Source organism: Oncorhynchus mykiss, chromosome 13 (genome assembly GCF_013265735.2).
Source record: "Oncorhynchus mykiss isolate Arlee chromosome 13, USDA_OmykA_1.1, whole genome shotgun sequence".
Taxonomy (NCBI): domain Eukaryota; kingdom Metazoa; phylum Chordata; class Actinopteri; order Salmoniformes; family Salmonidae; genus Oncorhynchus; species Oncorhynchus mykiss.
This window is the reverse complement of record NC_048577.1, coordinates 12,856,720-12,869,807: the sequence shown is the minus strand read 5'-3', so window position 1 is coordinate 12,869,807 and position 13,088 is coordinate 12,856,720. Positions and strand designations below refer to the sequence as shown.

General features: G+C 45.0%; 1 protein-coding gene across 1 annotated transcript; it reads right to left on the bottom strand.

Moving 5' to 3' along the window:
* Positions 1-2,788: 2,788 nt before the first annotated feature.
* LOC118938211 (T-cell acute lymphocytic leukemia protein 1 homolog) lies at positions 2,789-11,139 on the bottom strand. The gene is made up of 4 exons (XM_036940255.1): positions 10,698-11,139; positions 7,467-8,986; positions 4,638-4,732; positions 2,789-4,238 (listed from the first exon to the last, which is right to left on the bottom strand). Exons 2-4 carry the CDS (start codon positions 8,219-8,221, stop codon positions 3,715-3,717), a joined length of 1,374 nt encoding a protein of 457 aa, XP_036796150.1. The 5' UTR covers positions 8,222-8,986; positions 10,698-11,139; the 3' UTR covers positions 2,789-3,714.
* Between the last annotated feature and the right edge of the window lie 1,949 nt (positions 11,140-13,088).

Genomic DNA, 13,088 nt, shown 5'->3' with positions numbered 1-13,088 from the left:
TCCATAACTAGGTTTCCATAACTAGGTTTCCATAACTAGGTTTCCATAACCAGGTTTCCATAACCAGGTTTCCATAACTAGGTTTCCATCCACTATGCACATTTTCCCACCAGTGGTGTGTTTCCACCAAACTGACTTGTTGAGGATAAAAATCAGTGTGTGATGACGTAGTGCACAAAAACATGTATTTTTCGGTTAAGGTTTCATGTACTGAATAAAAATTGAAAGTTCAACGTGTTTCCTTCGCTTTTTTACCGATAGTTGTGATACAAAAACTGTTGCATTAAATAGCATATGTGCCTACTCTGGTCGTGCGCGCCAGCCAACAACAGCTATACAGTGCAGGTAATGCAGGCGGTGCAGGTAGGCTAGTCTACATGATGAGATTATTATGGCTAAGAGAGAGAATATTTTGTCAAACAGCAGTCAAGCACCAATCATCATGTCACCAGAATAAGACATTTTTGGAAAGGTGTATCAAGAGGACCACACATCATATCATCGTGTGACTCCAAGTTTACGTCGATATGATGGTTATTATATCAATATTTACGCATAAAGGCATTTCCACCGCCATTTCACGCATAATACACCACCCCTTACCCTCCACCCCCCCCCCACCACCACCAACACCACCACCCCTTACCCTCCACCCCCCCCCACCACCACCAACACCACCACCCCTTACCCTCCACCCCCCCCCCACCACCACCAACACCACCCCTTACCCTCCACCCCCCCCCACCACCACCAACACCACCACCCCTTACCCTCCACCCCCCCCCCCCACCACCACCAACACCACCACCCCTTACCCTCCACCCCCCCCCCACCACCACCAACACCACCACCCCTTACCCTCCACCCCCCCCCACCACCACCACCACCACCACCCCTTACCCTCCACCCCCCCCACCAACACCACTACCACCACCCCTTACACCCCCCCACCACCACCACCCCTTACCCTCCACCCCCCCCACCACCACCACCCCTTACCCTCCACCCCCCCACCAACACCACTACCACCACCCCTTACACCTCCCCACCACCACCACCCCTTACCCCCCCACCACCACCCCTTATCCTCCACCTCCCCACCCCCCTTACCCTCCACCCACGCCTCCATTTCCACACCCGTTTGCAGCTGCACTGAAGGGACAGAATGGACACGTTGTCCATCGTGGACTGGAGGTTTAAGCTGCCGCCACCCGTTTTTTTCCACGTCCGGGATTCTCACGGTACTGTCATCGGTCAGCTATGTCCGGCTTGGGGACATCAGCAGGGAGCATTTTTCCACCTTTCTTTTTTCAAACCGGTACTCTCTCTCTCTCTCTCTCTCATGGTTATAAATCAGTCATGTAACTAACCAACACAAACAAACAACCATAAACAGAAGGATGGAAACCATGTATTGAACGAAGCTCATTTCCTAAATGTAATGGATGACTGATTGAGTGCAGACAAGGCATTCTCTCAGAGTGGTATTATAGGGGTAGTGTTAGGGTTGAGCTTGGATGTGGACAGGAAGTTGGTGTTAGGGTTGAGCTGGGATGTGGACAGGAAGTTGGTGTTAGGGTTGAGCTTGGATGTGGACAGGAAGTTGGTGTTAGGGTTGAGCTGGGATGTGGACAGGAAGTTGGTGTTAGGGTTGAGCTTGGATGTGGACATGAAGTTAGGGTTAGGGTTGAGCTGGGATGTGGACATGAAGCTAGGGTTAGGGTTGAGCTGGGATGTGGACATGAAGCTACCAACTGGGCACACACTGCTTGAATCAGCGTTGGTTCCACGTCATTACAATGAAATCATGTTGAACGTGGAATAGACTTTGAATCTGTGCACAGTGGGTAGGGTTAGGGTTATGGGCTATGGCTTGGGTTAGGGTTGAGCTGGGATGTGGACAGGAAGTTGGTGTTAGGGTTGAGCTGGGATGTGGACATGAAGTTGGTGTTAGGGTTGAGCTGGGATGTGGACATGAAGTTGGTGTTAGGGTTGAGCTGGGATGTGGACAGGAAGTTGGTGTTAGGGTTGAGCTGGGATGTGGACATGAAGTTGGTGTTAGGGTTGAGCTGGGATGTGGACAGGAAGTTGGTGTTAGGGTTGAGCTGGGATGTGGACATGAAGCTGGTGTTAGGGTTGAGCTGGGATGTGGACAGGAAGTTGGTGTTAGGGTTGAGCTGGGATGTGTACATGAAGTTGGTGTTAGGGTTGAGCTGGGATGTGGACAGGAAGTTGGTGTTAGGGTTGAGCTGGGATGTGGACAGGAAGTTGGTGTTAGGGTTGAGCTGGGATGTGGACAGGAAGTTGGTGTTAGGGTTGAGCTGGGATGTGGACAGGAAGTTGGTGTTAGGGTTGAGCTGGGATGTGGACATGAAGTTGGTGTTAGGGTTGAGCTGGGATGTGGACATGAAGTTAGGGTTAGGGTTGAGCTGGGATGTGGACAGGAGGTAAGGGTTGAGCTGGGCTGTGGACAGGAAGTTAGGGTTAGGGTTGAACTGGGATGTGGACATGAAGCTAGGGTTAGGGTTGAGCTGGGATGTGGACAGGAAGTTGGTGTTAGGGTTGAGCTGGGATGTGGACAGGAAGTTGGTGTTAGGGTTGAGCTGGGATGTGGACAGGAAGTTGGTGTTAGGGTTGAGCTGGGATGTGGACAGGAAGTTGGTGTTAGGGTTGAGCTGGGATGTGGACAGGAAGTTAGGGTTAGGGTTGAACTGGGATGTGGACATGAAGCTAGGGTTCATATTAATTCATTCGTATTAGATAAATAAAAATACAAAATGTTCTTATGTGCACTTTCTCACAACACACTTTTTATAGGATCACAAACCAACTTACAGCCATAAAATAAGCACGGTTGATTTTCTGAACACAAAAACACATCTTCACCCATTCACACAACAATACTTTGCCAGCGACTACACTGTCTGTTTCTCAAACTGGACACAGCAGCGAAACAATTGTATGGGTTGAGAAATTGTGCTGATAACAGGGCTGCATGTATTCTGGAGTGCAATAAGAGGATGTTGAATAAGGAAGAGAGAACTAAAACACTCTTTATTTCGGTCAGCTAGCACGGTCAATGTCCCGTATGGCACCCTATTCCCTACATAGTGCACTACTTTTGACCAGTAGTGCACTAAACAGGAAATAGGGTGCCATTTGGGACAACTGTGTCACAATGTTGTCCTCTAAGGGAGGCAGGGTGGGACCATCTTCTTCATCTGACTAAAGAAAGAAAATAGGAAACTTCAAAAATTGCCACATAAACTACTGGCTGAAGGTTACCGTCATTGATGTTTTTTGATGTCTCAAACTTCAGGAAGCAAAGCCATGAGGTCAACATGGCTCCTTCAGAGGTTTTAGGGCAACTGACACTGTGCTGACTGGATGTACAAACAGTCAAGCCTACATTTCCCAGGTAGCCCTATAGAAGCCTCAGTTCGGATGAAACAGCTTACGTTACCCAGAAAGCCTCAGTCCCACACTGCAGGACACAAGGGGCAGTTAAACACTACCACAAACTGCTACAAGAACTCAGAACTGACCTTGCAGATATACCATGTCATTGAAAGAACTACATCGATTCCAAAAGTCTCATAGATTGCTGGTAGAGTAGTAAGTATACTGTACATTTTTGTCCTTTCTGTCAGTTTGTCGGATATTATTTACTACCAGGTATTCAATTTTGTCCTCTTTGTGACGTCACATGTCATGTCACCGCTGGTCGTTGGCAAGTGTCACCGCAGTCCGAATCTGACCTTTGACCTTTCCCGGAATGCCCCGCGGCACCACCATTGAGCTCTTAGCCCCGCCCCCCAGGTTCTCCTCACTGTCTGTGTTGCTATAGCAACTGGAGGTCGGGGAGGTTGCCAAGGCGATGATCGATGAGTCTGTGGAGTCTCCTCTGTCGTGGTAGACCATAGTTGAAGAGGGAGTGTCACCCTGGAAAAGTGGGTGCATATCCTTGTTGTTCAGCCCCGCTTGGGCCCTCTCATCCTGGGTCTCCTCCTCAGGCGAGCCCCTGGCTTTGTCTTGGGACTGGTCGTTGAGCAGGGTGACAAGGAAGTCGATGTACTTCATGGCCAGTCGGAGGATCTCATTCTTGGAGAGCTTCTTGTCCGGAGGGTGGGTGGGGATGAGCCTGCGGAGGTCTGAGAAGGCCCCGTTGACGTTCTGCTGGCGCCAGCGCTCCCGGCTGTTGGTGAACACACGCCTCGCCAGCTTCTGAGGAGGGCCCGCTGGATGAGGATACACAGGCACAGTGCATTAAATACACATACCTACTAGTATGCACATGTACATGCACGCAACTGAATATCAGGAAGGGGTTCCTAATATTTGGTATACTCAGTGTATATCACAGGAGGTTGGTGGCACCTTAATTGGGGAGGACGGGCTTGTGGTAATGACTGGAGCGGAATCAGAGGACTGGTATCAAATCCATCACATACATAGTTTCCAGGATGCCATTCCATTTACTCCGTTCCGACCATTATCATGAGCTGTCCTCCCCTCAGCAGCCTCCTGTGGTGTATGTGTACATACATACACTACATAAACTGTATCTCATTGATTTGTCATATGCTGGTATTGGTCAGTAGTCCATGGACAGTCACACCAGTTTATCTTCTATTTACCATCACTGAGATCCAACTCATAGTGTGAGGAGGACCGTCTCTTGATGCTTCTACTGGAAAAGATTCCATAGTTACCAGAGGGACCAAGATGAGAACTGAGAGAGAGAAGGAGAGAATCTAATCAAATCAAATCTCATTTTAACGGTGGCTTACAAATACTTAACAGATGTTATTGCAGGTGTAGCGAAAGGCTTGTGTTACTAGCTCCAACAGTGCAGTAATATCTAACATACACAACAATACACATGAATCTTGGAATTAAGAAATATAGAAACATTAGTACAAGCAATGTTGGAGTCCGGAGTACAAATGTATATTTGCAGTTGAAGTCGGAAGTTTACATACACTTAGGTTGGAGTTATTAAAACTAGTTTTTAAACCACTCCACAAATGTCTTGTTAACAAACTATAGTTTGGCAAGTCGGTTAGGACATCTACTTTGTGCATGACACAATTCCAGTGGGTCAGAAGTTTACATACACTAAGTTGACTGTGCCTTTAAACAGATTGGAAAATTCCCAAAAATTATGTCATGGCTTTAGAAGATTCTGATAGGCTCATTGACATCATCTGAGTCAATTGGAGGTGTACCTGTGGATGTATTTCAAGGCCTACCTTCAAACTCAGTGCCTCTTTGCTTGACATCATGGGAAAATCAAAAGAAATCAGCCAAGACCTCAGAAAAGAAAATGGTAGACCTCCACAAGTCTGGTTCACCCTTGGGAGCAATTTCCAAACACCTGAAGGTACCACGTTCTGTACAAACAATAGTACGCAAGTATAAACACCATGGAACCACGCAGCCATCATACCGCTCAGGAAGGAGGCTCGTTCTGTCTCCTAGAGATGAACGTACTTTGGTGCGAAAACTGCAAATCAATCCCTGAACAACAGCAAAGAACCTTGTGAAGATGCTGGAGGAAACAGGTACAAAAGTATCTATATCCACAGTAAAACAAGTCCTATATCGACATAACCTGAAAGGCGCTCAGCAAGAAAGAAGCCACTACTCCAAAACCGCTATTAAAAAAACAGACTACGGTTTGCAACTGCACATGGGGACAAAGATCGTACTTTTTGGAGAAACGTCCTCTGGTCTGATGTAACAAAAATAGAACTGTTTGGCCATAATGACCATCGTTATGTTTGGAGGGAAAAGGGGGATGCTTGCAAGACGAAGAACACCATCCCAACCGTAAAGCACGGGGGTGGCAGCATCATGTTGTGGGGGTGCTTTGCTGCAGGAGGGACTGGTGCACTTCACAAAATAGATGTCATCATGAGGCAGGGAAATTATGTGGATATATTGAAGCAACATCTCAAGACATCAGTCAGGAAGTTAAAGCTTGGTCGCAAATGGGTCTTCCAAATGGACAATGACTCCAAGCATACTTCCAAAGTTGTGGCCAAGTGGCTTAAGGACAACAAAGTCAAGGTATTGGAGTGGCCATCACAAAGCCCTGACCTCAATTTCATAGAAAATTTGTGGGCAGAAGGAGGCCTACAAACCTGGCTCGGTTACACCAGCTCTGTCAGGAGGAATGGGCCAAAATTCACCCAACTTATTGTGGGAAGCTTGTGGAAGGCTACCCGAAATGTTTGACCCAAGTTAAACAATTTAAAGGCAATGCTAGCAAATACTAATTGAATGTATGTAAACTTCTGACCCACTGGGAATGTGATGAAAGAAATAAAAGCTGAAATAAATAATTTTCTCTACTATTATTCTGACATTTCCCATCTTAAAATAAAGTGGTGATCCTAACTGACCTAAAACAGGGAATTTTTACTATGATTAAATGTCAGGAATTGTGAAAAACTGAGTTTAAATGTATTTGGCTAAGGTGTATGTAAACTTCTGACTTCAACTGTGTTTATTCGTGGTGGGACGTGTAGACATTGTGGACAGTCTGTGGATAGAATATGTAGTATATCTGAAGAATACGTAGGATAGACTTGTATATGTATAGCAAAAGTTAAATATAATGGCCTTGACTAGACTACAGTATAACCATATGAAAGTGGGTAAAACAGTATGTAAACATTATGAAACATTATTATAGTGGCGTCCAAAGAGGGAGGAACGTGAGAGAGTTTTCATTGGAAATGAAAGATAACAAACAAAAGTATGCAAGCAATAAAATAATATAAACTGTAGAAGTACAAACGATGCTATTCAGGGGAGTAATCATATTTTAAATGGTTTTCAAATTGTTAAATGGATTTGAAATGGCAAAAAAAAACATTTCAAATTGACTGAGGGAGAGAAAGCGAGCAAAGCGATCTGTATGGTGATTATGTTTGGGATGTTGATGGAGTGTGCATGCTGTCAGCAGGCTCTCTCTCGTTAGGGCTGACACTGGCAGAGACATGCTGCTAGAATAGAACAACGTTCCTGCTGAAAATGAAGAGGAAGAAGGATATTTCATCATACTGATTCTAGGAAATGGGGCTCTATGGGGAAGTAGTAGTTCTAGTTTAATAATTGGTTAGGATTTAAGGGTTAGGAAAAGCAGAAAGAGAAATCTACGTTATAAACAGTCAGTTGTTGTAGTGAAACTGTCAGTTATAGTGAAACAGTTTGCCATACAGTATCAGCAAGCCAGTCATAACATGAAATATGATAATGCAAGTGGAGGCTGCTGAGGGGAGGACAGCTCATAATAATGGCTGGAATGGAGTCATTGGAATGACATCAAACACATGGAAAACACGTGTTTGATGTCATTCCATTGACTACATTCCAGCCATTATTATGAGCTGTCCTCCCCTCAGCAGCCTCCACTGGATAATGGAATATAATGTGAATATGAAACATTTCCCTATCACCTGCTGAAGAAGTGGTGTGATGGCAGGTACTGGTGGGGCAGCAGGGGGCCCTGGGAGGGGATGGGTGGGGCCCCTGGTCTGGTCTCTGACAGAGAGGTGAGCTGGGTGAGGCGGATGGCCCCGTGGTGGTGGGTGTGATGGTAAGGGTCATGGTGGTGGGGGTGGTTGGGGATGGGGTGCAGGGTGGTTAGAGGGGTGTTACTGGGGAGGGAGAGGGGGTGGGGGGGTTTACTGTGTCCCAGACTAATAACAGGGATGTGGGGAGGGAGGGGGGCAATAGAGGAAAAGGAGGAAGAAGAGGAGGAGGAGGATGGGGGGAGGATGGCAGGGGTAGTGGATGTAGACACTGGGGCTGGGAGGAGGGGAGGCGGAGAGGAGGAGGGGGCTTTCGGAGAGGAGCGAATGAAACCTCCTCCCTTGGTGTTGTTTGTTTCCATGGAGACCGGTGGTTCAGGTGCGATGTTGGTGGCGGCAGGGTGGTCAAGCAACTTGGTAGCGGACTCTGGAGGTGGAGGAGGGGAGGCAGGGGGGCTAGGTGGGACAAACCTGTCTCCCGGACTCCCTGCTTCATTATCCGGTGGTGGGCTGCTAGCGTCAAGTGAAGCCGGTGAGGGGGTCTGCTGAGGGCTCAGTCGTTCAGACTCCGACAGGGGGTCAGAGGGGGGGTTCAGTTTCTCCATCATGGTACCTGTGGGAAGGCACCCCACCACTGCACCCCTCACCCCTTCCGCTGTTCTGTCTCTCTCACCCAGCATAGTGTCTCGGCCACTAGCTGCTGCTGCTAGACGCCTATAGACCTCCACAGACCTCTCTCAGCCCCGGTCCTCTGCGGCTACTCCAGATAATATCTCCTTATTATGCTGTTAGTCCCCTGGTCCTCCTGAACGACGGGTTGTCTACTGCTGTTATTAATCAGTCCAGAGATGTCTGTGATGGGCTGTCTGGGTCCTGGGTTTTCAGGGGTCAGGTGTCAGTGGGTGGTGTTGAAGCTAAGGCTGATGGCCTCGGGTTTGGCTCAGTCCAGTCTTATTGTCACCTCTCATTCTGAGGGCTGTTGCATGTGTGAGAGCGAGTGTGTGTGTGAGAGCGAGTGTGTGTGTGTGAGTTTGTGTGTGTGTGAGAGAGAGAGAGAAGGAAAAAAAGGAGAGAGCGTGTGAGTGTGATCTTGCATTCATGGCCCCACTCAAGAGGCTGTGTCCAATCTACAGTGGCTGGGCAGACGATGCTAACATCAATAATCATGTGCCAGTGTTTACTAGTGGTCTGACCGAGGCGTCTCTGGATCTTCTTGGAGCTCCACAGCAGACTGGTTGGTCTGGTTTTAAGTTTAGTAGTCTAGACGTCTTTTTCCCATAGTACATCCTGAAGAATAGCCAAGTACGTTGTCTTTGAATGAGTCACCATCGGCCGACACTGTTGATTAGTCCCCCAGTCTGTCTGTCTGTCTTTTCGGATATGAATCAAACTGTCCATACAATCCACATTGTCCCAGGTGCATAAAGATTGGACGGTTTTCAAACCTGTAGAACAAAAGAGATAAGACACATTTGCTTTACATGATTTAGTGGGTCAAATACTGGAATGAATTAAATGTTATTTTCCTGTCAAATCACCAGTTGGCAACCCATCCCTTAATGGATTAATTGGCACATAAACAAACATTACAATAATTCACTTTGGCAATTCAGTGATAATTCTTCTTCTGGAAGTGGTGAATATAAAATAAAGATAGATTAAGAATTTTGAATTAATTAGGAAATTAAAATGACACATTTTTCCATATATAATCTACATCAAAGCTAAATCTAGTATCCCTGGCCCTCTCACGGGCTGATGACAGGCTCAACATGGTTGTCATGGGTGTCCATTGTTTGGTATCATACTGCGTGTGTGTTTTCCTCATTTCAAGGAAGTTCACAGTTGTCTTCTAGGTTCTGCTTCTGCAAGACTTGGATGATTCATTATTCATGGCTGGATTGTGCAACCGTCTCTTCTCCTTATGCAAAGCCTTATGTTTGGGACCAATCCAACACATCACTGAGTACCTGCCTCTGTATTACCAAGCGTGGTGGTGGCTGCATCATGGCAACGGTATGCTCGACATCATCAAAGGCTGGGGGAGTTTTTTAGGATAAAAAGAAACGGAATAGAGCTAAGCACAGGCAAAATCCTAGAGGAAAACCTGGTTCAGTCTGCTTTTCAACAGACACTGGGAGACAAATTCACCTTTCTGCAGGACAGTAACCTAAAACACGAGGCCAAATCTACACGGGAGTTGATTACCAGGAAGACGGCGAATGTTCCTGAGCGGTGAAGCTACAGTTTTGACTTAAATCTGCATGAAAATTGCTGTCTAGCCTTGATCCCCAACACCTCGACAGAGATTGAAGAATTTTAAAAATGATAATGGGCAAATATTGCACAATTCAGGTGTGTAAAGAAACGTACCCAAGAAGCCTCACAGCTGTCATCGCTGCTAAAGGTGTTACTAGCGTGTAGTGACTCAGGGAGGTGAATACTTATCTAATCAAGAAATATTACTGTTTACTTTTTCATTCATCTAACAACACATGTTGGTATTTCGTGTAGATCATTGGTAAGAAATGACATATATCTTGAGAGAGAGAACAGGCAAGGTGAGCTTTCAATATAAACATTTGATTCATAGAAAAGTTGAATAATAAAAAACGACAATGGAAGAAATACTCCCAAAGATGTGTTGAAGTCTTTCTTTTTGTTACGTGTTTTTTTGTAATATTTTATTATTTGCAATCAAATTATCATGTTTAATTAATGTTCGTAATGATTCAGAATTGTTTTTTGATATTCCTTGTTTCCTTTGACATGAGACAAAAATCATATTGTATTTTTGTGTAAACTCAATGCACTCATTTGTTGTTCATTTCAAGTCATAAATTATGAATATAATTTGGTGGTCTTATATCTGTATGGCTGCAAAGATATATGTATTTTTATGTATATGATGTTATGTTTATTATAGCTGTGGTAAATACAAAAAACATGTATTTTATTGTAATGTTTTCTACATTATTTATTTGATCAAAGAACAGGCAAAAACACATAACAGGTTTTCCTCCATTTGCACAAAGAAAAATGAACTATAGCTTCAGGCAATAAATTAACAACAATAACTTACGATAAATGGCTTTGAACTCAATAGCATTTATCCTATACAGTAATATTTAAATTGACCAGTGCAGACCTACTCACCTACGCAGCATGAAAACCAGCGTGCTCTGTCAGTACAGTTGTTTACCCACAGGACCCTACAGTACCATAGGTAAGGTAGCACATGGCACATCTACTTTCCGTCCTCCTTAAATAAATTGGGAACTCCAGTAATGTTAAAAAAAATATGTAATATCAAAAATCCAAAAGACCAAGAGATGAAGTCAAAAATTGGTCAAGGAATAACAAAATTAACATAATGCCCTTTTGAGTCCTTTGTGGTGATTCTGTTGAACGAAGGCGCACAAGCTGACAAGGTGATGCTGACCATGTCGTACTCGTGTTCTTATGTCATTCTCTAGTTCCCAATCTCTCTTTCTTTACTTTCTTCCCTCCTCTCCCTCCATGCCAGGAAGAGACAGAGCTCTAGTTGGATGGCGAGAGAGAGAGGTGAGAGAGAGTGAGAGAGAGAGAGAGAGAGAGAGAGAGAGAGAGAGAGAGAGAGAGAGAGAAAGAGGGGGCAAGAGAGAGAGAGGGAGCAAGAGAGAGAGGGAGCGAGAGAGAGAGGGAGAGAGAGCGAAGGGATAGACTGAGAGACACAGAAGACAGAAAGAGAGAGAAAGAGAGAGAGACAGAGAGAGAGAACTTCGTTGCAAGGAGAGTTTTTCCGCTCCCCACTGGACAAGAGGATGTGCTAGTACAATGTGGTGGCTACTGATAACGCTCTCAAAGCCGCCTGTGGCCCGCAGATAAGGAAATGTACCCCCCTCCTCTCCTCTCCTCTCCCCCTCCCCCCAACCCCAATACCAACACACGCTCGCGCATACATGCGCATGCACACGTACGCATGCGCATACAATCTCACTCTGTATAGACATACACTCATGGGTTCACACACACACAGGCACGCGTCGTTCCACCAGGGCAGCCAATCCTAGAATATGAAGGGACTTGGATGGTAACCATAATGGAGGGAATGTGTTTGCATCACAATAGAATAACACCACAAAGGAAGCCATGCAGACACCTACAGACAATAGATCTTATTGGGGAAACCTAATATATCCATGTCCTATTTAAACTACTTCCCTGTCTGCAGCACTTGCAGCACCCTGGCTCTGACAAGTGTTTACCATAGGATCAACAGAGGTGGGAAAAGGTAGACAGAGAGAGAAAGAAAAGGATAGAGAGAAAAAGATAGAAATGGAGACCGTCTTGGTTGTTTCTGTGATTACATCATCACACCTGTGGCACTGCACTGCATGGTGGCCAATACTGTCATCTCAGTAACTTTCCTCAAGACTCTGCTTCCTCTCTCTCTCTTTCTCTCTCTCAAGGTCAATTCCTCTTTTTTATTGTCTCCGTCATTTCCTACCCAGACAGTCTGAAAGACAAACATTGCAAAGGCCCCAGAGAATGATGACCATTCGGGACCTGTGATGGCATAGTCTAAGTATCACTGTTCGTTTACATATTAAACCAATCATCATGAGTTTAGCTCCTATGAGTATAGCTCCTATGAGTTAAGCTACTATGGGTATAGCTACTATGAGTTTAGCTACTATGAGTTAAGCTACTATGGGTATAGCTACTATGAGTTTAGCTACTATGAGTTTAGCTCCTATGAGTATAGCTCCTATGGGTATAGCTACTATGAGTATAGCTCCTATGAGTTTAGCTACTATGAGTTTAGCTACTATGAGTATAGCTACTATGAGTTTAGCTACTATGACTTTAGCTACTATGAGTATAGCTCCTATGAGTTTAGCTACTATGAGTATAGCTCCTATGAGTTTAGCTCCTATGAGTATAGCTCCTATGAGTATAGCTCCTATGAGTTTAGCTACTATGAGTTTAGCTACTATGAGTTTAGCTCCTATGAGTATAGCTCCTATGAGTATAGCTCCTATGAGTTTAGCTACTATGAGTTTAGCTCCTATGAGTTTAGCTCCTATGAGTATAGCTCCTATGAGTTTAGCTACTATGAGTATAGCTACTATGAGTTTAGCTACTATGAGTTTAGCTCCTATGAGTTTAGCTCCTATGAGTATAGCTCCTATGAGTTTAGCTACTATGAGTATAGCTACTATGAGTTTAGCTACTATGAGTTTAGCTCCTATGAGTTTAGCTCCTATGAGTATAGCTCCTATGAGTATAGCTCCTATGAGTTTAGCTACTATGGGTATAGCTACTATGAGTATAGCTCCTATGAGTATAGCTCCTATGAGTATAGCTCCTATGAGTTTAGCTACTATGAGTTTAGCTCCTATGAGTTTAGCTCCTATGAGTATAGCTCCTATGAGTTTAGCTACTATGAGTATAGCTACTATGGGTATAGCTACTATGGGTATAGCTACTATGGGTATTGCTACTATGGGTTTAGCTACTATGGGTATAGCTCCTATGAGTATAGCTACTATGGGTATAGCTCCT